The 25,386-nt window shown below is 46.5% G+C and overlaps 1 protein-coding gene across 4 annotated transcripts in view; it reads left to right on the top strand.

The window, feature by feature from the left end:
* LOC119168526 (focadhesin) overlaps nt 1–25,386 on the top strand; it is a 677,649-nt gene that overhangs the window by 287,315 nt on the left and 364,948 nt on the right. For all 4 annotated transcript variants that reach the window (XM_075890929.1, XM_037419929.2, XM_075890931.1 and 1 more), the window contains one exon: nt 15,961–16,149. In XM_075890929.1, the coding sequence (XP_075747044.1) occupies nt 15,961–16,149 (189 nt within the window). The remainder of the gene's footprint in view (nt 1–15,960; nt 16,150–25,386) is intronic.

Here is a 25,386-nt window from a genome sequence, read left to right as displayed (position 1 = left end):
CACCGTAAGACATTGAAGGTATCGGATCCTTTCAGTCTGCCAAACTCTGAGGCGTTAGTTTCGTATTTAAGCACACATAACCCAGGAAAACGCTATTTCTTCAGCGTAGACATACAAGATATGTATTACAGCATCCCGCATGGTCCGCTATTGTCGAGTGTAAAGCAATGTATAACAGAAGAAAACGATGAGTTAGAGTTTGTAAATAAGTGTGGTGTATCGGTGGATGCCTTTCTTGAATTGTTAACCTTTTACCTTAGGTCGACATTTGTTATGTGGAACAAGGCTATGTACCGACAAAAATCCGGTATCACAATAGGCTCGAAAGTAGCCCCGGTTTTAAGCACATTTTATTTAGCAAAAATGGACAAGGCAATAGATTTAAACCTTAAAGGGCTTGCACTCAAAGTGTTTCGGTTTGTAGATGACTTTTTGGTTTTTATTGAATCGGATGGTCGGGATAAAATGGTCGCAGAAGTTTTGAAAGTCTTCAAGAAAAATAGTAGAGGGCTTGAATTTACTCATGAATTACCAGTCAATGACAAACTGCAGTTTTTGGATATTGAGTTAGATGCCTCAGCAGAACATGTATGCTGGTCATACAATCCGCGAACGGAAAAACCCTTACTTAGCTACCGATCGGCACATTCTAAAGTTGTAAAGAGTGGCATAGCCTTTTCATGTTTGAGAGCAGCCTTAACAAAGTCATGTCCAGAAAAAACTAGCGAAAGCTTCAACCAACAAATTATCAGGCTAAAAAATGCTGGGTACGAAAAACACGTGTTTTGTAGATCAGCTAACAAGCTGATTAGTCACGTACGCAACAACTTTCATAAAAAAATGACAAGTCATGAAAACAGGAAGAAGATAGTGTCAGTTCCATATGCACACAAGATTGCCCATAACTTAAAAAACGTAGGTAATCGCTATGGCCTAGAATTAGTTTTTTCGGCACCCAACAAGCTTAGTAAAATATGTTCCAAACTAGACCGTAAAGTTTTCATAGCAGTAAACACTAATGCTGGTAGTTGTACGGTAAATCACACAACAAAGTTTGTTAAGTGTAGCCTATCAGTCGTGTATTGCTTGCCGCTAACGTGTGGAAAGGTATACAACGGACAGACGGGTCGTTGTTTGAACACCCGACTTTTAGAACACAAGCGATCATTAGGAACTGACATTCATTCTCACATAAAGAGACACTGTTCCCAGTGTGGCTGCACACCACTGTACAGTGACACAACCGTAGTCTTCCGTCATGGAAACCAACTAACCAGAGAAATTGTCGAAGCCTTTCACATTAAAAAAAGAAAAGAAGGATGCATTAGTCAGTCATCGGTTTCGTTAAGTAACCGAGAAGCCAGCTACCTCGAAGGACTTAATTGAGGTCAGTGTTTGCATGTGTCATACTCTCCTTCTTGTCGTTTCAAAAATTTTGTTTCAAACACGTGTGAATTCCCGCATAATCTTTTGTTTTTTTTGTTTTTTTGATTTGATGTTACCCAGGGCTGTTTTAGTTATGTCATCTAAAAGTGTCTAAGCTTAACTGCCGTGTACTATCGCTTGAGTCTGCGCAAAAGCTTCTGTTGGCAATGATTCAGTGTTCGTAGTTCTTTTATGTGTCGCTAGGGTTTTGGGTTATATATGAAGTGCTGCTTCTGAAATAAAAATTAGTTGCGAGTGTAGCGAGTGTCGTGTCTTCTTGTCCTCTTCGTCCCCGTCAAATTTGCGCTACTACACCATAGGGTTAAATGATGTCTCACCAACTAGCCCAGCTCTCAACCCTACTGATCTTCTGAACCAAATTGTGCAAGGACAAGGGGACTAAAAAATACAACACAAAGACGCGTAAAATCTGACAACTGGTTTATTTTTTTCCTCCAATCTGTGCAATCTAGACAACTCATCAACAATGCACATAGCACTCCTTACCATCACAAGCCTTAATGAAAGAAGTGAGATTTCTTTCCCAAACGATGCAAGTGAAAGAGGGTAAATCTAATCTGAAAGGTCATCTTAGAATACATTTAGTAATGTATTGTAATGGGTGCTCGTGCACACCCCATGTTTTAGTAGCACCATCGTTTAATTCAGCCACTGCATACATCCATACTTCCATCCACAAGGATGATATCGGACACCTTCTGCATTGAGAAGCGAAAAGGCAATATCATTAGCCACCCTTCTGTTGCATTGCTTCAGAAAGACATTTCGCCTGGTTCACAACCTGCTTATAACAAACCTTCATATAATGAGTTCCTTGATATAACGAAGTTTTTCTATTTTCGCCATCGCTCCAAAGATGCACGTGTATTTGCGACTTCTGCATAACAAAGGAGCAGCAGGAGATAACCTTGATATAACGAGTTTTCCCGATGTACAATCTAAGAATTTTGCTCTGCATTTTGGCATTTTGGTACGAGAATGCATCTTCCGCGGCTGCCCGGCCACCGACAAAGCCCGAAGTGGCGAGGGCGCACACGCCAGTGCCTCTTATGGCGCACCAAGTGAGAGCTTGCACTTGTTATGCGTGCCAGTGAGTGCGAAGCGAGCAGACGGGCCTGCGCCCTATGAGCTGGCGTTGCCGCAGTTGTTGCCGCCGCGGACGCATGCGTGGTCCCCCCCCCGCCACTCGGTACCAAAATAAAAAAAGAAAACAACTTTTGCGCTTTTTGTACCATGCTTTTTTTAGCGTCATGTATGTGGGGTCGTGCTGCATATGAAGGGCGCTTTACCCAATACTTTTCCGCGGTATCCGTGTCTGTGTCCCTATCGTTCGCTCTTTCTTTTCGACGCCATGCGCGCATGCATAGTTTCACTGCGACCACATGGTGTGGGCCCAGACGACGTTCAGCTTTTTTTTTTTATTGCGAAAGCAGTTATATGGACAGGCTCAACTGGTTTTTTGCCACCACCGTCATTCACCGTATATGTATACGTATCTATATACATGAAAACTCAAGAAAAAAAGTGACCCACGCTCGGTGCCCAGCTCATCACGAAGAGCCGACGGGCGCTTATCAACGCCTACTTTGCCCCGCGATTGGGAGAGGGGGTTAGAGGCTTGTGCGCGTGTGCTTATCCTTGGGTGGGGAGAATCGCGCACCTTTGACTTTGATTGGATCGATTGCGTTTAGTTGCCGGGTGCACAAAGATCACTTGACTTCGCTCGCTGAACAGGTGCCGTTTGCAAAAAGAGTGCTCTTTTTAAACACAGCGAAGTAACTAGGGCACTTGTTCGCACTCATATCTGTACCTACTGCAATTAGGTTTCTGGCCTCGTTTTTGTTTAAACAGCACATTAAGTGTCAAGCGGTAAACATTGTTAGTTCGCTCTCGTCCTATGTATGTGGTTTCCTGCGTCATTTGTTCAGGAGCAGTGCGCTGCACGTTTCGATCTGCTGCCCATTTTCGGTGTTACATTACAAGTTGTTGCTATCGCATTCATTGCTTTGCCCTTGCAACGAGACTGTTGACTTTTTTTTTAATTTTGGACTACTGTGTTGTCATTATCGAGGGAATGTCAGATTAGGCGCTGCTGGAAACTCTCCCGAGACCACGGTGACTAATGGATCTTCGGAGGTCGACTCGTCACGCACTTCCGTCTAGCGCCGTGCCGCAATTTTGCAGGCTGGCAGCTTTTGCGATTAGCAGATTAGTTCTGGCAACACGACGGCGTGTTGAATGCAATGTAATGAACGCGATAGCAAAAAAAGTTGTAATGTCGTAAGAAGTAAGGCTGGTAGCCAACTCTTTTGGATTCGATATTGCAGAAGTTCTACAAAATGCTGGTGTGAGCAAATATGGCCGCTCCAGGCAAAAGTGCTCGTTTCACACAGTTCTTTAGGGTTGAAACTGCACTGGTACTCGCCGAGACAGCAAGCGTGCCAGCGATCGCGATCGCCTCTAAAATTCAAGTTCATTATTGCCACTTGAGCAATTCCCACCCTCTCCCCACGTTGTTTCATGCTCGTTCAAGGCGGGTCAGTTACTTTCTGTTTGAGCACTCAATGGCAGTTCTAATTTGCGGGAGATGTTATCTTATGCACTTTCCAGGCGGTAGAAATGGGCTGACTCATTTGACCTCCACTTCAGACGCGCTCGTGCGCTTTTGCCTACTCGTGAAAGTTACTGTAGTGCCATCATCACCATCATCATTTCTCAATCACCGCGTCGCGCCTCTCGCGCAGCTGATGCTAGCTCGAGCTACGCGAGGATTAGAACGAGCTCACGCACCTGGCGCGTCGGACGGGGACAGCTACTGCGGCTCGGCTTCGGGCGTGGAATAAAGTGGCGCGATCGGCACGGCCCTGTCGGCTGCCTATGACGCCGTCTCACGTCTCTCTTCTCTCGGCGCTACATTGGTGACCCGGAGAACACGCCCTTCGCCGAGCGGCCCGCGGCCATGGTCCCGCAACTCTGCCCGCCAGTGCCGCCATTCCAATCGACCTACCCCAAGGTATGGTTCATGCAGCTCGATGCCGTTCTTGCGCTGAATGGCATCACGGACCAGCCGCTGATGCACGCCATTCTTCATGACGCCCTTCTGGTAGAGTTGCGTCATAACTCTGCCACTTCAACCTCCAGCCAGCAGCCTTACGATGACCTCTGCTCGGCGGTGCTTGCCAGCTATGGCCTCACCTACCACCCGCTGCCGTTCACCCGCGACTTACAGGTTTCGTCTGCGTCGCAGCGTGCGGTACCCTCCGGCCCGAAAGTCTTCACTGACCGGGACCTAACTTCCCCGACTACGTCTCCTACAACATCTCGTCCGGCCACTATCAACGCGAGTCCCGCGTACGAATGCCCATCTGACGAGGTTCAGAACATTCGTGCTGCACGCGACCAGTCAGCCACGAAATCCGACGAGCTTCTTCAATACGTTCCTGTAGCCAACGACCGGGTCGCCACGAGGTGCATTTTTTCGAAGTCCTCGGCTGATTGTCCCTCGGGCACTCTGGCCACCCGCATGTCTTCTCCGGCCTACACAGACCACGATTTCTCAGACATGTCAGACTCCACGACGGCTTCATCGCCGCATGCCCCGGAGTCTGCCAAGACTACGGATATCCTCACGCTCACTATTCGCCCCTTGGTCGCGGAGACTTCAGCGTCGACGATGTCCGAAGGCGCCTCCCCACCCACTTCGACGCTCTCTGGGTCCTGCCAGCAGCGACCATCTTCAGCCCCGCAGTCTCCCGCATCCGAAGTTAAAGTCATAAGCCGTCAACCACAGCCAAACTTCCGAGAGGCTGCGACTATGACTGACGCAGCTGAGGACGACGTACCTGGCGCGCCTATGGCACTGCAGACTACATATGCCACACATGCTGTAGAGGTTGTCATCGATCATGCAGACCTGCACACCAACCCTCATGCGCGGAGAACCGATGGTCTTTCAGGTGTGCCACCCGATCCTCCATCAAAGCTCACGTCTTCTGAGCTTCACAACTATTCCCCAGAGCATTTGGCGCCAGATACAGTCCGCCACACAGGCTCGTTGGTAACAACAGCGACGACGTGCGGTCCAACTGCATATCTGCCGCCCTTGATAGTATGCCAACGAAATCGTCACGTTTGGCATAGTACAGAGAGGCCCTTTTTCAAGCTTCTTGCTAAACAGTCATGTGTTGCAGCCTTGGTCTTCAAGATGGCGCAAACACCTACGAGGTTTTCCCGGCGCAAGGGCCAACCACTTGCCGTGCACATGACTAGCCGCAATGCACGGCGTTTCCGCATCCGTCGACTCGGCCACACGCCCCGGCATGCCGGTCGCAGTGCTACGCGGAGGCCGGTGTTTCATCGACAGAGACGTCCGCACCAGCACGACCGCGACGCTGCTCCTTGTCGACAGCAGGCTCGGCACCCTGTGCGCTGTCCGAGACCCCGCTGTGGCTGTGAAACTTCAGTGCTCGGTCATCATGGGTGCGTTCCGATCCTTCACACTATTTCGCCCACATTGCTGGCGGGAGCTCTTCAGCACCTGTGCACAGTTCCAGCTGTGGGCACGTTTGTCAGTCGCGTCTACTCGAAACCGCGGGTGCGCATTCGAATGGTCCCGCCGCGTAATTGTGGGATGGACGTGTCTATGAACACAGCGACCCGGCACTTCCTTCTTCGTTCCTTGCGCTTCTCCCAGAGTCGCCCACCGGAGACACACTGCCTACTGATGGCCCATAAACGTTGACAACGTGGACTTGCCAAATGAACACTTTATGGATTGCCGTTCATGTATATAGCATTTGTCGCTCTCTTTCTTTTTCATATGCCTTCAAATCGCGCAAAGCGCTAGGGGGGGAGCCCTGTAGTGCCATCATCACCATCATCATTTCTCAATCACCGCGCCGCGCCTCTCGCGCAGCTGATGCTAGCTCGAGCTGCGCGAGGATTAGAACGAGCTCACGCACCTGGCGCGTCGAACGGGGACAGCTACCGCGGCTCGGCTTCGGGCGTAGAATAAAGTGGCGCGATCGGCACGGCCCCGTCGGCTGCCTACGACGCCGTCTCACGTCTCTCTTCTCTCGCCGCTACATTACGATGCACGGAGGCATGTTATCAATTTAGGCTTGTTACGGAACATGGCGGCGACGGCAAAAACCTGCTGAGAGTGTCCATATAATTGCTATCGCAATAAAGAAAACAATAACGCAATAATATCGTAGTTTTTTACTGTAAAATAAGTATAATAAGTATTTTGGGTTAGATCTGCCTTCAGTCTCTCTTTTGTTTAGTTTGCATGTACCGAGCCTGCATATAACGAAATCCTCTTTATAGCAAACTTTTCCAGCAACTCATCAATTTTTTTATATTCTGGCCTAACTTAGTTACATTAAAGCATCTGATCATAAGGCATGCTATGTGCACTGCTGATGAGTTATTTTTAGGCTTGTGCGAGTAGCAACTTTTAGGTTAGAAATGAATTCTTATGAGTAGCAATATGATCAAATAATTTCAAATTGAACACAAACAGTAAGTATCTTACCACTTATTAAAAAGCGAAATGGGCATATTTGTACTGATCAAGATGCACAATATTTTTTTTAATGGAAACAAGGCATGTACAGATGTTATTCTATTTGGTTCGAAGCAACTTTGTTAGAGGTAGGATTCGACTTTTGGTAGAACGCAAGTATAACCTGTAAAATACGTTGTGTTACAAAACTTGCTATACTTGAAGCATATAAACTGGTATAACAAGCATCTAAGCTGAAAAAATTATGAATTGACGCTAGGATAATAAAGTATAAACCTCTTATAACGTAAGTCGTAAGAGTTGCAGATATTTGCAATAAAGTGATAGCGCACTATAATCAAAAAAGCCTTTTTCAGGGGCCGCAGTTGCGCAAAACGTGTTGATCATGCAGCTTTGTATCTCAAAAATCGAATCATGTGATGTGTGATGCTTAGATCTATTCAAATTTTCTAATGTTAGCAAAAAAATTAGCAACCAAAGAACCACGTTGCCAAACAAATGAACGCCAAAGGGGGGAGGGGGTCCAATAAAAAAAAGCAATATAGCAGAAATTCGCTGACTATTTCTTAGCCCACCTTGATTAGGCACATTACACATAAACCATGTCAAATCATGTCCAGAATTTTATGCATTGAATGATGCCAATCTTTTGATTTCACGTGCCGGCCCCTGATTTCAAGACATTCAATCGAATTGCTACCCACCATTGGAGTGCTACACGTGGCACTCTCATTATCATTATTGATATGTATTCGTTCTCTTCAAGTGCAGCCACTGCAAGGAGTTTCGTTACACACGACCGCCACCAAAATGCAAACAACGCCGATAAAGCCTAGCCTGCTATTTAGTATGCTGTCGTTGGAAGTTTGTCCAGGACATGGAGATCGGACGTCGAAAACATTGAACTCCAGTACTGAATCATGAAGAGTGTGCGTGATGCGAAGTTTGCATTCATGGCTGGGACATCTATGACGAAAATCTACCAAGCTTGTGTAAGACCGCGCACTTGTAGCCAAGGCAAAAGCTTGAGTGATAAATAAGCTTTCAAATTTATGGGCCTCAGAGCTAATGCGATATCTGTAGCAAGGTCAACAACGATCAAGCTTTTCCCCACAGAAAACTCTTTAAGTGCAGTTGATAAGCAGAGATTGCACGTGCCATGTTGAGCCGCGCAGCCAGCAGCAAGTCGCCGAGCCCCGCTGGCGATGCTACTTCACTGTAGCCACTTCTTCGGTGAGTGAGCGTGCACAGCATGGCGCGTTTTTTTTTCTTTTTCATCCTTCTGCCCTTCGTTTGTTTATTCAGTATCCCCTCCTCCTTAACGATCTCATTGCTTGATCCCCTGTGGTTTACCCAGCACACTTCCTTTGAACACTTGCTACAGCATTCTATTGTGATAGCAATTATCTGGGCACTCTCAGCTGGATTTTGCCACCGTCCTCGACGTCAGCGTTGGTGACCACTATTATTCACTGTATATGTATATGTATCTATATATATGAAAATGGAAGAAACAAGAATAATCTAGAAAAAGACTCCAGCATGCGGAATCAAACGTCCGGTCTCTTGCTTGTGAGTGCGTGGTGTTAGCCACTGAGCCACGAAGGAGCACCTCCTTGAACATTGGAATGGCAAGCTATTTATATTTATCACTTACAGCTGCCGATGGCGATCTCGGGGAACTATCGTGTTTTCAGCATTACCAGGGAGATGGCGCAGTGAGTGCACGTCGCCAGATCGTCACAATGCAGCAACGTGCCCTGATGCGTCCATCTCCCACGCTTACTTTGCCCGCGGAAAGGAGGTGGGGGGTAGACGTTCACACGTGCACGCTTATCTCATAGTGGGGAGAATGTAGGCCTTGGGCTTTCACTGGAACAATTCTGTTGTGGTCACAGGACGCACAAAGGTCACTGCACTCACTGCTCAGTCTCTGTTTGCGATGAAGGCATGCATTTCAGAAACAGCTATGTAACAACTGAGACACTTATTCACTTTCATTCGTACCTGTGAGTAAGTTTCGTGCGCCATTTTCACGTGAGCAATAAGGGACGCGTTTAGATCTGCTTGTCATTTTTCGCTGACATTCCAATTCTTTGCTGTTGCTTTCTATACTTCGCTTTTGTGGCAAAGCTGGGCCTTTTTTTTTTTTTGTCCGAAAGATTTTCCCGCAACCGCATTATAACTGGCATATTTCATGTTGAAGGACTGCACAGTAAGCGATATGCATATACATGGGGTTCTATGGGAGGGTAATTGGAAGTCGAACAGGATCGCATTGTAACCGGTCCTGCACTATAAGCGGTTACGTTATAAGTAGTGTGCACTTTATTAACATGTTCATATAAGCTTGATAGAAGTCTTTGTGGCAGTGTGGATTTCTCCTGGATTGCTGTGTTCATGGTATAGCGCCCTTTCAACGCTATGAGAGCCCCTATTGGGGCAAGGGGAGGGGTACATGCAGGCTAATACACACCTATACTTTAGTTTCGAATACCTTGCAATTTCTTTTTTGAAATAGAGTGAATTTGAACACTCTATTATTAGTTCGAATATTTGAAGTGCTTGAGTATTCATACAAGCTTATTTATTTTGTACAGATTGCGCAGATGAGATCGTTGTTATGTAGGATTGTGGGAATACAGAAACTTTTGAATATTTTTCGAATAAGGTTTTTGTTCAATTTGATTCGCACCGGAATCTGACTTCTGGTATTTCAGATTCCGGGTCTGGGACCACAAGATCGTATTTATTGTGAGCGCGACAAGCGAATGACTCTTCATTCTCTTTAGATATCATCATCACCTGTACATCTTCATCATCTGTAAATACCATCACCAGTGTGATTTAGCTCGAGCCTGGCTGAATAAACCGGTTCCTCGCAAGATGTGGACGGTGCTTTTCATTCCCTCAAGTCCTCTTGCCCGTTCTCGCTGGAGCTCCACTTGGGTCGCCGCATACAACCCCCAGCCATGGCAGCCCAAAAAAACCCTGGCCCATCCAGCGTTGCCGTCCTACTGCAGCCACCGCCACCCGTTCCGCCCAACAACATTCGCCTGCGTGATCCACCTGTGTTTTCCGGTCTCCGAGGCGATGATGTCGAATACTGGATCAAGAACTATGACCTCATCAGCGATTTGAACAGGAGGGTCGATCAACAGAAGTTGCGCAGCGTCCCATTTTACTTGTCCGATGTTGGGAAAACTTGGTTCTGGAACCACTACCCGGATCTTCCCGACTGGGACACTTTCAAGGAGCAAATTCGTAAAACATTTGGTGCCCCTACAGTTCGCTCTGAGGCAGCAAAGAAGAAGTTCGCTGAACGCACGTAGCTGCCGGGTGAATCTTATACCTCTTATATTGAGGATGTCTTTGCACTATGCAAGCGCGTTAACACCGGCATGTCTTAGAACGACCAAATATACCACATTATTAAAGGCATTAACACCGTCACCTTTAACACCCTCGCCACACAAAATCTTGCCACCACCCAGGACGTGACAACCATCTTCCAGCGACTTGACGAGCTTCAGTCTCTTCGCCTCTGCTACGATTCCACCGACATTCGTTCGCCTGCACCCCTCGACTTGCGAGCGCTTATTCGCGACATCGTTTGTGAAGAGCTTCACGGGCGCTGCTCGTTCTGCGCTGCGGAAGTTACTCTCCCTCCTGAAAAATATAGCTTGCAAGACCTGATTAAACAAGAGATCGCGGTTGCATTGCGTCCGACATGTTCCAGCGGTCTCTGCGTGTGCCAGACGCGCACGTACGTTGAAGTTGCCGTGCTCTCTGCTGCACCCACCGTTTCTGTGCCTACAACAGCAGACCATACGCCTGTGGCTTCGTTATCACTGCCAGTGCGTGCACCACCTTACTACGCACCTCAGCGCCCACCTCGACCAATCTGTTACTACTGCGGCTATCAAGGACATATCTCTCGGTTTCGTCGAAGGTGCCAACAAGACGAGCAACGCACCTACGCTCCTGAAGAACATCGAAGCTTCCGTCCGACCATGAACTACCTACGACCATCCTCCCGATCGTCCTATTACCTACCATGCTGACATTCCTGGGAATTCCCGCACGTCTCGACGCAAGTCGCCTTTGCCAGCTTGCCGTTCAGTTTCGCCTCTGCGGCTTGCCTCCCATTCTACGAATGCCCACGCAGAAAACTCCCCAATGCAGTTTTAGGAGGGGAAACTGCATCGACCGGGCAGCTAACAATTCCTCCAGAGCGGCCATCGAATTGGATAGTAGTGTTTGTAGCAGGTGTACGCGTTGAGTCTCTTGTAGACACTGGCACTGCCGTTTCGATAATTCGTGCTGATTTTTGTTCCCGCCTTCGAAAAGTCACCACGCCTTATGGCGGCCCACCTCTCCGTGCAACGACCAACGCTCTCATTCGTCCACTTGCACAGTGTACCATTCGTGTCTGCATCGAAGGCGTTCGTTACACATAGTTTTCGCGGTATTTCCAGAGTGCACCCACGCTCTCTTTCTGGGGTGGGATTTCTTGTCTTCTGCGTCCGCTTTCATATCTTGTCATCAGCGCCTTGTGCATCTAAATGCCACTGACTCTTCTCCGCTTGAACACGATGGACGCATCTGCCTTGTCACCACGTCAGATTTTGTACTTCGGCAATACATCGAAGAAATTATAAGTGTTAATTGCACCGTCATTGTGGATGGTGACGTGCTAATTCTCCCTTAAGGCCATACCCTACGTAGGGGCATTGGGATCACACCAGGGCTTATTCACTTTTTCGATGGGTCTACCTACCTAACCACCATAAATCAAACACCCGAGTGTGTACTGCTCCCCTGTGGCTCAACAGTATCTTGCGTGGTCGACAGTGAGCCTGTTGCGATTGTTACTCTTTCGAACAACAACCACAACGATGTCCCAAAGTCACAATCACTGCCATTCAATGCCTCTTCCACACCTGTGTCGGCAACCATAAGCACTGGCTTAACACCTGATCAAACTGAAGATTTGCTCGCCCTGTTGAATGGACATCGTTCTCTATTTGACGTGAACTCGCCCGCCCTCAGCATGATTACCACCGCTACTCACACCATCCAGACTGACGGCTCTCGTATTGTACATCGCCGTCCATTACGGGTGTCTCAGGCAGAATGCAAGATCATCGAGGAAAACGTCTCAGACATGCTACGATACAACATCATACGTCCTTCCTCGAGTCCCTGGTCATCCTCCGTTGTTCTCGTTCAAAAGAAAGATAGGACAGTGCGTTTATGCGTCGAGTACCGTGCGCTAAACAAAAATAACGCGCAAGAATGTTTGTTCTCTCCCTCGGATCGACGATGCACTGGATTCATTACAGGGCGCAGAGTATTTCTCTAGCCTCGGCTTTAGGTCAGGCTACTGGCAGATACCAATGTCGGACTCTGATAAAGTGAAGACCGCCTTTTCAATGCCAGTTGGGTTGTACGAGTTTAATGTGATGTCTTTTGGAATCTGTAATGCGCCCGCCACCTTCGAATGCATGATAGACGGCATATTGCGTGGTTTGAAATGGAAAATGTGTCTGTGCTATCTCGATGACATAGTAATGTTTTCATCCACGTTCTCGCAGCATCTACATCTTGACGAAGTCCTCATATGCCTTGAAAAAGCCGGTCTACAGCTTAACACCAAGAAATGTACCTTTGCTAACAAGACAATCAAGGTTCTCGGCCACCTCGTCAGCAAAGAAAGAATTCGGCCGGACCCCGAGAAGCTTGCCGTCGTTCTTGATTTTTCTCGTCCACTACGTCAAAAGGACCTGCGCAGCTTTCTTGGGTTATCTTCTTACTTCCGGCGCTTCATACGTGGCTTCGCGGAACTTGCGTCTCCGCTCCATCAACTCTTCGCAAAGAACGTCTCCTTCATTTGGTCCGAAGACTTCGAAAGCGCTTTCACGGCATTGAAGCAAGCCCTCACGTCGGATCCGGTGCTGTGCCACTTCGATTCCACCGCACCCACTATCCTTTACACCGACGCCAGTAATTGTGGTCTAGGTGCGGTACTCTTGCAGCGTGACAAAAACTCACGCGAACGCGTCGTTGCTTACGCAAGTCGCGCTCTTACTCTCCAGAAAAGAACTACACTATCACCGAGCAGGAGTGCCTTGCTGTTGTTTAGGCAGTACAAAGATTCCGACCATATCTTAAAGGCCGTCATTTTACCGTCGTTACCGATCATAACGCCCAATGCTGTCTTTCATCGCTGAAAAACTTATCGGGTCGCCTCGGTCGCTGGGCGCTTTGTTTGCAGGAGTATGATTTCGATGTCGCCTACAGATCTGGGAAGAAGCATCGGGATGCTGATGATCTATCGCGCTGTCCTTTGCCCAGTGGAAGCCACTCATCATCAATACTCCAAAACGACAGCACCTCTCCAATCACAGCGCTAAGTTCATCACCTGCCACCCTATTCGTCCTTGTTTCACAACAACGTGTCGACCCATACTGCCGCACCATTGTTGACCGCTTGACCGGCTCTACTACTCCTCCAAACGCCAGACTCCGTCGACAACTTAAACAATTTAAGCTTGTCGGTGGTGCTTTATACCGCTACATTTACCACATCGATGGCAACAAGTGGGCACCTGTCATCCCACGTTCTCTGCATCGTGAAGTACTGGAAGCCTTTCATGATGATCCAACCGCTGCTCATCTAGGCTACCACAAGACTTACCACAAAATACGAAGTCGTTGTTTTTGGCCTGGCCTTTCTTCAGCCATCGCTAAGTACGTTGCCTCATTCGTCCATTGCCAACGGCGAACGATGAACAACTGCTCCGGCAGGCTTACCGCAACCTCTTCCCTGTCCCGCCTCGCCTTTTCAAGTTGCTGGAATCGACTTGTATGGCCCTCTTCCTATATCATCCAATGGGAATCACTGGATTGTCACAGTCATCGACCACCTTACCCGCTACGCAGAAACAGCTTCTATACCATCTGGGACTGCCACTGAGGTCGCCGATTTCTTTCTTCCCCACATCTTTTTGCGTCATGGAGCTCCTTGCATTCTCCCGAGTGACCGTGGCAAAGTCTTTCTCTCTTCTATTGTCGAGCAAGTTTTGCATGTCTCGAACACTGTTCACAAGACCACTTCTAGCTACCACCCACAGACCAACAGATTGACTGAACGATTTCATCGGACCCTGTCGAACATGATCGCTATGTACATTCACCCCAACCACACGAACTGGGATGCAATTCTACCCTTCGGGACATTCGTCTATAGTACGGCTGTTCAACGCGCTACCGTCTCTTTCCTTTCGGCCTCTGCACCCTCGACGGCTTTTTTCTCTGAAGAATTTTTACCTCGTCCCGCACACTGCCGTCACCAGGCCCGTGTTAACACTGGTCTCTCTCAAGACACTCGAAAATCTCGCTACGACTCGTCTCGCCGTGTTGTGAGTTTTTCCCTTGGTGACGAAGTTCTTCTATGGACTCCACTACGTGTCCCGGGCTTATGCGAAAAATTCATCAGTCGCTTCATTGGGCCGTACACGGTGGTCGAACAGACATCTCCTGTCAATTACCGCGTTTCTCCTCTTAGCGCTAATTCTGATCGTCGTTGCCGAGGAACAGAGATAGTGCACGTATCTCGTTTAAAGCCTTATGCGCGACGCATTTCATAATGCTGTCAAGCGACCAGGCGGCCGCTTTCACCGCGCGGGGGAATCAGTGTGAGCACGGCAAGCGAATGACTCTTCATTCTCTTCAGATATCATCATCACCTGTACATCTTCATCATCTGTAAATATCATCACCAGTGTGATTTAGCTCGATCCTGGCTGAATAAACTGGTTCCTCACATTATTTATTGATTTTATTTGTTTTCAAACACTGAAGGGGCTATTGTTGGAGTGGGGTACACTTTCATAATTAAACATACTGTTAACAAGGTTGACATTTGAGTAAAAACAAAGAAGCAATGATTTATCGTTACAGTGTATCTACGAAATCCGGCAACGATAGTCCATGAATACTAGTGGGTAATTTGGTCCACCTTCCAATAACTCTATAATAATAACTGTTCTAGAAAATGGTAATGTGCCTAAAGAAAGGCTTCAAGTTGAAGCTGTGGTAATGTCTAGTTGAAAATGTATTAGCATATCAGATGTAATTGTCTGAAGATAGTAGATGAGATGAGTGAAAATATGAGTGCAATAGCTTCTAGGAATCTGTATCTCGTCTGGTGGATAGGAGAGGGAATTTCGAAAAATTCATTACCGAGGAAAGTGAAAAGTTACGATCGTAGCGATGGCAAATGAAACGAACTGTCTTCCTTTGTACAGATTCAATTTTGTTGACACCTAATGTTATATACAGATTCCAGACATATGATGCGTACTCTAGTATAGGGCCTATAACCATTTTATACAATAGTAACTTGGTGCATTTCGGAGATTTGGAGGATGTACAGCGCAGACATTCTACTTTTTTCTTCATCATCTAAAAAAAATCAAGCAGTTTGAAAATACTATGTAAGGTGTGAGTATGCGTGGGCTATTCGGCATTCTATTTCAAAACTGATTGCAGCCAATGGGGAGCTTTGAAATGCGCTCGTCTTCATTGGTCTCTTTGTACCTTGCCATTGCTAGCGCTGTTTTGACGCAGAAAAACGAAATCATGCTTTATTATTTTGCTCAAGTGGCCAAACGGCCACAGCCACGTCTGAAATGCAATGTGGACATAGACACGTTCTCTAAGGAGACATGTCTATTACAGTTACTGACCTTAACCAAAGGAAGTTTTGCAACTTTACAGGTGTCTTTATTGGATTGTTTTCTTTTTTTTCGTGCTGCGATCACTCGTGGATGTGTCTATGCTCTTCAACCTGTCATTAAAGTGCATGGACTGCCTTAGCAATCAGTTCTTGGCTCGAGTAATTCAATTATAGCACTTCACAAATTGTGATGCTGTGGGTGTGATCCAATTAAAGCAGCCCAGGAGATGTATTGCTGATGCAGACTATGGGCAGCTGCTGTCATCGCTGGTAAAGCACGAGGTGTCACAGTTTCCACGCTCAGTGTACACAACATCCCGGGTGGCCCCATCTTCAAGCAGCAGTGATGCGTCTGCACACGCCAACATCGGAGTCCAACTGTGCACCTTGTATGAGGCCAACCGTTTCCCAGCCATCCAGGGAAGCCTCGCAGGTCAGTGCGTGAGCCATACTTGGCTGGTGATGTGATGTTCATTTTACATATAGACGTGCCTTCTTGAGTGTGGTGTTCGTAGAGGGTGATCTCACGCTCTAAATTCACATTCGGCTTATCGTGTGAAGCTTTGTCTACCACAACCAAAATAAGTGTGCACTTTGCTTGAAGAGTGGTTGGACTAGCAACTTAAACGTATTTGAACTCAGTGCGCGACTATGCGGGCTCAAGAGAAGAAGGTACAAACTGCTGGGCTGACTCGGAAGTAAATTTTTGTTAGAAAACGTGAATGAAAAAGAAATGTCAGACTAACAATTTGCTGCTGCAATTTGTGATACTTTCAAACTTTGTTTTAACTTGAAATCTGTATTCTGTTAAGCACTCTGCAAAAGAAAATGACTTGACACCTTTATTGCATGGCTATGCACAGATAAGTTTTCTGTCTTTTTTTTCTCTTTTGCTGTAGTGCGTCTTTTCAGTTAGCGTACATGTATTTAGTGTGGTGTCATGACTTCTTTCTTGTGTCCATGCCCTGTCTTTGACTTAGCAAATAGCTCAGCTCTCTTATTTTAAACACATTTAGATTTACTGCTAGGGTTTGACTATTTGGACTTTGACATGCCTAAGACCGGCTATTGAAGAACAACATAACATTTATAACATAACATTTATGACATAACTGGTAAGTGTTCAGGACCAGCTATTATGTGTTTTTTTTCCTTACTTCTGTTTACCCCCCTTTAGTACTCCATGTACGATGAAGCGACGGCCGTCCTTGAAAGCGAGCCGAACTGGAGGAGAAGGTTATTACTCGAGTCCTGGCACATACAAAGGACAGCCCATAACATCAACCGCTCTCTCAGAACTCTTCCCCCACTGTATACACATGGACTGCGCAAAGCGAGAGAGAGAAAGAGGGAGGGTCATTATTCGCCCTGCAAGTGCTTTGAAGACCCCGCTGCTATGCCGGCAGTCACCCCTAAAAAAGGAATCAAGTCTATTTCGAAATGTCGGGTTTCTTTAAAACTTTTTGTTGGAGTCTAAATCGTCTCCCACGAAGAAAACAGCACCGACCAAAGTAAAAAATACATTCTTAGAAAGACGTTTTGCACAACGGGAACCTTATTCAATTCGTTTATTTATTTAGTCGTGTTACCCACCAGGTCCCGAGAAGCATTGGGTACGGGGCTGTTACAGAAAAATCACAGTAAATGAGGCATCAAAAAAAACTTCATTTATGACTTATAAAGAAATGTACAATAGAAAAGAGAAGAACACAGACAATAAGCAAATACAGCAGAAAGCAAAGTCGAAAAGTGAAAAACATCTTAATACAAAATCAAGGATACATATAAACTTGCAATTGAGCACGGAATTTGGCAGGATCTCTTAAAGAAACAATTTCATCTTGAAAGTCATATTAAATTGAAATGGCGCATGGCAAAGTTGAAGTCGACTAGGTGGGAGCAAGGGAACTTGAAATGAGAGACGACTTGTCCATGAGTTGTAGTAGTACTTTTGGAAGAGACATAGAAAAGTGACAGAACAGTTGGAATACAAGTTAGTAAAGGCAATATCGCATTAGACTTAAGTGATGCTAGAATGGTAGGCTTGTGCGAATACTCGAACAAATAATAGAGTACAGTTAAACCTGCTTATAATGAACCTTCATATAACGAATTCCTCGATATAACAAAGTTTTTCTATTCCCCGCCTTTGCTCCATAGAAGCACAAGTATTTGCGACCTCTATGTAACGAAATAACAGCAGGAGACAACCTTGATGAATCGAATTTTCTTCACGGACAATCTAGGAATTTCGCTCCGCATTTTGTTACGAGCATGCATCTTCTGCGGCTGGCCCGCTGCCAGCAAAGCGAGAAGCGATGCGGCGCACACGACGCACGGCGAGAGCAAGCGCTAGTTATTGCGCGCGGGTGAGCGCGAGGCGGGGGGGCGGGCCTGCACTCCACTAGCTGGCGTTGCTGCCGTTCTCGCCGCCGCGGGCGCATGCGCAAAAGTGTGTCCCCCCCACTCCAAACCAAGATAAAAAAAAGAAAAAAAAACTACTTTTGCGTGTTGGCAGTGTCACGTCTTTAGTTAGCGTCACATATGTGGGGCCGTGCTGCGTATGGAGAGTGCTTTACGGAATAGTTTTTCGTGGTGTCTGTGTCTGTGTCCATGTCGTTCGCTCTTTATTTTCAATGCAGTGGGCGCGTGCATAGTTTTACTGCGTGTGCTTGGTGTCGCCCCTGACGACGTTCAGCTTTGCTTTTTTTTTATTACCATAGCATTTATGCTGAGAGTCCCAGCTGGTTTATTGCCGTCACCGCCGCAGCTGTCATTCATTGTATATGTACGTATCCAATATGAAAACTTGAAAAGAAAAATATGAAAAGAAAAAAAAGCTGCCTGTGCTCCGCAGGCAGCTCGTCACGATGCGCCGACTCGTGCTTATCTTCCACGCGTACTTTGCCCTGCGAATAGAGGGGGGGGGAAAGGTTAGATGCCAGTGCGCGTGCGCTTGTCCTTCGATCGGGAAAATAACGCCTTCGACTTTGACCGGAACGATTGCGTTTAGTTGCCGGGCGCACGAAGATTTCTTTCCTCGCTGGACAGGCGTCCTTTGCGAAAAGAGTGCGCTTTTCAACAACTGCGAACTAACAAGTGCCCCAGTTCGCTCTCATATCTGCACCTGTGATTACGTTTCTGGCCTCGTTTTTGTTTAAACAACGCGTTTCGTGTCGAGCGGTAAACTTAGTTAGTGTGCTCTCGTCCTGTCAATTACTTTCCTGCATCATTTGTGCGTGAGCAGAGCGTTGCACGTTTCGATCTGCTTGCCGTTCTTAGCGTTACATTCAAAGTTGTTGCTTTTGCAATCATTAATTGCCTCGCCATTGTGATGAAACTGTGACTTTTCTTAATTTCTGACAACCGTGTCGTCGTCATCGAGGTGATGTCAGTTGAGGCGTGGATGGAAACTCTCAAAGAACACGGTGATGGCAGCTCTTCGGAGGTCGACTCGTCATGCGCTTCCGTCTTGTGCCACACCGTGAGTTCGCAGCTTTTGTGATTAGCTGATTAGTTCTGGCAACTTGATGGCGCATTGAATGCAATGCAATAAACGTGAGAGCAAAAAATTGTATTGGTATATGAAGTAAGGCTGCAGCCAAATCTTTTGGATCGGATATCGCGGAACTCCTACAAAATGCTGGTGTCAACAAATACGGCCTCTCCAGGGAGAAGGGCTCTTTTCACACAGTCACTTCCCATTTAAATTGCACTGATACTTGCCGGGATAGCAATTGTGCCAACGATCGTTACCGCCCTTAAAATCCAAGTTAATTAATGCTACTCAATCGATTCCCCCGCACTCCCGGTGTTGTTTCATGCTCATTCAAAACGGGTGTTTTACTCTGTGTTTTAGCATTCCACGGCAATTTCAACATGCAGGAGGTGTTATCTTATGCACTTCCAGGTGATAGGAATGGGCCGACTGATTTGATCTCTGCTTCAGCAGCGCTCGCGCGCTTTTACTCGCTGGTGAAAGTTACGATGTGCTCGGGCATCCTATCAATTTGGACTTGTTACGGAACGTGGTGGCGACGAAAAAAGCCCGCTGAGTGTATCCATGTTATTATTGTCATTATTGTTATGTTATTATTGCTATCGCAATACCGCAGTATTAACACAGTTTTCTTACTGTAAAATAAGTGTTTTGGGTTAGCTCTTTTTCAGTATCTCTTTTGTTTAATTTGCATGTTTATTTTACAAATTTTTGTGCCGAACCTTCATACAACGAAATCCTCTTTGTAACAAATATTTCCAGAACTTCATTAATTTTGTTATGTCCAGGTTTAACTGTATTCGAATTCGCTTTGATTTGAATTTAAATTAGTCTTGTGTGCGCTGCACCAACCAAGATGAAATCATACCAACTCACTCAAGTTTTCATTCTTACAAAGGTTTGATTCTTCGGTTCAGAGCTGCTGAGTTAAAGTGATTATTTGGCAATTATACAGTTGAATCATATTAATTTGAACTTCCGGTTCATTCGAACTCACGATGATGTCTCGTCAAAGCTATGTGTATTCCAATGGGCGAAAACACCTGGTAATTCGAACGTGCAAGCACTTGGGACGGTTAATTTGAACTTACCGCGCTCCGAAAATGCTCTCAGCGTCCCACCCAACCCCGTAGTGGCACCTGCGACACCTCAACACTGCGTGCGAAGAAAATGAGAAGGAAAGAAAAGGCTGTGGTGGAATGTTTGCTCTCTCACAAATGCCGATCTGCGACGTGCCCATGTCATACTTCTCCCTCTTCTGTCCCTGCCACGTAAAGACCCTTCTCCTTCCAAAGCCGCGCCATGTGGCCACGCGCGAAGAGAGGAAAAAAAAAAAGAAGGCTGTCGCTGTGTTGATTGAATGTGGGGTTGAAGGGAAGGAAAAAGGCACTATCTTCTGGAGCCCTTGCCCCTTGCGGGAGCACGGCTCTGGGCCTTGAGGGGGGGGGGTCTCTCACGCGCTGATGCCACGTTTCCCCTTTCTCGTCCCTGCCTCGTAACCCTTCTCTTTTCAACGACACGTGCGAAGAGAGCAAAAAAAAAAAAGCCGTCGTGGAGTGTTGGTTTTATCTTGAATGCTGATCTGCTTCTCTTCGCATGGAGGCGCTCCTCCTTTCTCGTCACGTGCTGGCCATGCAGCGACTGCTACGCAGTTCTTGCTGTCGGCGCTGGACATTTCCGCGTGCAACTTCTCTTGCCAGAAAAATGCTGAAGCCAAAATAGAAATGCTTTGCAAGCTGTGTTCGTACTCACAGCGCCTGGCCTGTGGCACGAATGTATTCCGCGGGTCCCTCTTCATCCCCAGCGTGCCGAAGGTGCAATGATGACGAAACGCTGCAGCATATTATTTGCTCCTGCCTTGACCTGGCCACAGAGCGTTGCGTACTGGTGAGCCGCTATCGTCTGCTTAGACTACTTGCCACAACGATGGAAGGCATACTTTTTCTCGCGTGCTCGAAGACGCAAGCCCTCCGAGCTTTCTTCGACTTTTGTGCGTGTGCGGACCTCGCCGCCTTACAGAAGAATGTTTTAACTCTGCACTACTGACTGTGCTGACAAGATTTTCTCTTGTCATGCCCTTCGCTTTTTCCTTCTCTCCTCTCTTCTTCCTATCATCTTTACTTCCCCTTCCCCATCCCTTAAGACATGAGCCGTGTCCCCGCGACGGGAGGCAGAAAATAGGGTCCTTTTTATTTTTTCCTCTATCATTAACCTCGCTCTCAATGTGCGAAATTTATTGACTCGCTGCAAGGCAAACGTGTGCAGACGTGCATCACCGATTACTTCAATGATTAACGTATGTCCTGTGATTTGTGAATAAATGTAAGTCTTCTCAAACTTCCGCCTCGTGTGTTAGCTCAATGCACATGCGCCACTGCATGGAGAGCCCTCCGTTTATTTAGATTTCATCAATTCGAACTTATTTTAATTCGAACAAATTTTCGGGACCTTCGAGTTTGATTTATCGAGATTCGACTGTACTTTTGAAATTCTACTTTATAAGGTATTGTTGCTGAGGAGACCAGATCGATTATGCGTATTCCAACTTAGGGCTTACAAATATTTGATAGGCCTCTTACTGAATAGTAGATGGAAAATGGTGCAGATTTTGGTGCAGCAATTCTACTGTTCTGTTTGCTTTCATATACATCTTCTCAATGTGAGTACACCAGGCAAGATTAGTACAAAAATAAACACCAAGGTACAGTGTAGGCCGCTCAGAATTTAAGTCTAGGAGTTGAAAAAATCTGCGCGATAACCATAACCAAAGCATGCTTTTTTCGGTCTTTGCCTATGCCAAGAAGAAAACCCACCTTTAAAATAAATTTTTTTACAGTTTTCACTCGTAATGGTGTTAAGCACCATTAGCAAACAGTCACACAACTGGTTTATTAGGTCAAGGTCATTTCATCAACTACCGTGTTCTTCTTCACAGGTAATAGTTCTTTAAACTGTGCAGTCTATAGACAAACTGAGGAAAAAAATGTTGCAAGGCAAATCATTAATATAGGTCAGAAAAAAAAAAAACTGGCTGATCTTCTTATATAGGAATCGGTATAATGCTAAAGTGAAATGTGTCTTTACACATGTGGTTGAGTGTTTATTGTCTGTTGTTTCAGAAACAGCAACAAATTGCAAAGTCACGTTAGGAATGATAAGCAGTTAAAATCTTGCTGCACACACCTCAAGCAGAAAGCATGCCTGAAATTTGAATACACAGGATAAGCGCGGACTAACAACGGTCGCAGCTCGACACTCAAAGCGCGCTGTTCAGACGGACAAAAACACTCACGAAATGAGTGCGCAAGTACCGTATTTACTTGCAAATGAAGGCACTTGCATAATAAACGCACCCCAGATTTTTTTGCCTGCGTAGTAAACGCAACCTGCCCCCTCAATTCGTACTACTCCCTACATTTATCCACTGCAGTCCCTATAACACACACCTGGCACCTCCTCACCCATTGGATCTCTTCCGTTTTTTATTTTGCCGACCCCTTTTGGCCACCTCGGCTCGCTCCCTCCCCCCCTTCGCCCGTTGCCGTGTGCCGTATAGTTTTTCTTTCTATCTGTCCGTGGCACGTCCCCCGTCTTATCTGTGCACCACAGTGGTTCACAAATGAAGCGAGTGTAGAGTAGAGACTTCGCAGCTGATAAACTCACGGTGAGCGAAGGTCAGGAAACTGGTCGCACCAACGGGCGGTCGCTTCCTGCAAATACGAAAAAGTCCAACCATGTGCACTTGATTTTCGTGCGACAAAGACAAGATTTGCTGTCCCGAAGGTTCATTCGTCACTATCGCGTCGCAGGTTTGTGCAAAACCAGAAAAAATCGCTTGTCAGCCAGAAAAGATCATAACGATCTTTGCAACATGGTAGCACCTCCAATTCTCGCTTCACTTGTTATTCATGCGTAGAGGAACTTCTTATGTAGAAGCGAGGCGGCAGCTGTATTTTGTCGTTAATCTTGTTATTGACAGGTTTTTTTTATGCTTCGGGGGTAGCTTACTGCAATGTTCGTTACTTGCTGCAATGTTAACTGCATTGTGCGAGGTTGCGGCGAAGTTGGCTAAGTGCATCGTAGTGTCGTAGCGCATGCTTTAGGGTGCCCCTCGACATCACAGCAGATACCATTGTTGCAGTTAAACTATTGCGAGAAAAGATAGCTGCAAAACGCTTTTATGGTATGCACAGATGGCCTGGCGACAGCTTGCAGAAGATAGCATCATCAACCTCCAAAAGATGAGTAATGTGCAACAAACAAGCTGTTTCCAAACTGTGTACGTGTATGTCAATTGCGAAAGGCTAAGTTACTTAACTTTTTTTGCATTACTGCAATTATTGCTCTTCCCCAAAATGTTTTCATAAAATCTAACCTGAGTAATAAACACACCCCCCAACTTTGGTTTGATTTTTCAATAAAAAAGTATGTTCTTCATGCGAGTAAATACAATATACACAGGACAAATGTGAACAATGTCCTAATTTTTCCTATGTCATGTGTCAGTAGCCCGCTCCTTTCCTAAATGCAGCCACGGCAGCGTTAAAAGTGACTTTCGTTCTCTCCTGAATTACGAGTCTGATTAGCGCTCATACAGGAGACCGTGCAGGCTCCGTGGAGGTGGCGCTTGTTGGAGACGACAACTTTTAAAGCGTGCTTGACGCAAGACTGTCGCATAATCTTGTCACTGTTAACTAAAACACGCTAAAGTTTCCAAGCTCTGAGGACTGCAAAATGGTGCATTGTGTATAAGTGACGTGCTGTTACTACTCCACGCTATGAACGCTTCGTGGCTCAGTGGTTAGCGCCGTGTGCTGAGAATTGAGAGGTTGCTGGTTCGCTTTTGTCACGATGCAAGAATTTTTAGGTGAGCGAACGATGCGGAGAGAGCGCTTTGTGGCAAGAAACAGATTGTGTACTTCTTCTCAGTGCCGAGAGGTGGCGCGCCAAACTCAAGCCTGTAGGACCGGTTCGCCTGCCGCAGCAAATTTCTTGACGCTGCATGGGCAATGTGGAGCACGTTCATTTGCTGCTGTGCTGGTGCTGCATTTTTTCGTGCTGGTCCTGCTCCTAGTGTTTGTGTGAAGTGGAATAATGAGCAAGTGTTTTGTGCCCTTTTGCAACAGCGGCTACAAATCCTGCAATGAGAAGTACGCTCTTTTTACTCTGCCAGCGAATGAAGAAAGACTTCAAGCGTGGAGGCGTGCGATACCTCAAAAACACCGCGTGTTGCAAAGGACAGACCATGTGTGTGAAAGGCATTTCGCTCCCCATTTCGTGCTGAAGACGTTGTGCTCAGAATTTCATGGACATGTTTTAATGTCCGGGAAGAGGAGAGCCGGGCTCACCATGATGCTGTACCCTCTATTTTCGATGGTGCTCCTGGCTTCCTGTCAAAAAAGATTAAGAGCCCTCGAAAGAAGATAATACAGTATACACGTGGCGAGCTGACCCGCACTTCTACCCGCTGTAAATGCTGTGAAGAGACCACGGAGCTAAAGAGCCACCCTCGTTCGCTCGCAGAAAAAGCAGTGCTGAAGCAAAATACTTGTGCAAACGAAGTTGGCGATGCCACCAAAGCCTCAATTGTGCATTCTAACCACGTTTCTACCCTATCTGTGTTTTATCGACTGTTTGCGTCAGCTGTAAGCATATGCCTTGCCTCGTCATCGTGGGCTGTCCATCAAATTGACAGCGACGGGTTTAAGGACGTCCTGTTCAATGACGCTTCCGTGCCTCACAACAGCAGTGATGGACCTGGTGTGCTGTTCAACAGAAAGTCTATGCACATTAGAAGCGACATGACTGCGCAATCGTTTATATTTGGCAAGCCTATTCAACCCAGTGATGTTGGCATAAGTTCACTTGCTACATCAGTGTTTGAAGTCGGAGAGATGGTATGAGCCATGGCAAATTTAGATGTTTACTCTGGAGGGCCAATCTTGAAAGATTTTCTGAATGTCTCTTGGCAATGCACGTGCATCGATTGTGAAAGGAAATGGCGGTACAACAAATGTCCACTTGTGTCACCTGGTAATGCCATTTGTCGGTCATGCAGAGCCTTATTTGAGACTTTGAGAATACATAATGATTAGTGGATCGCAAGAGCTCAACAGAGGCAACCACCTAAGCACATCAGGATCTCTGTACTGCCTGATCAGAAGGAGAAGC

Source organism: Rhipicephalus microplus, chromosome 3, assembly GCF_043290135.1.
Source record: "Rhipicephalus microplus isolate Deutch F79 chromosome 3, USDA_Rmic, whole genome shotgun sequence".
Classification (NCBI taxonomy): Eukaryota; Metazoa; Arthropoda; class Arachnida; order Ixodida; family Ixodidae; genus Rhipicephalus; species Rhipicephalus microplus.
The sequence above is the reverse complement of the archived record's forward strand: the minus strand, read 5'-3'. Positions and strand labels throughout refer to the sequence as shown.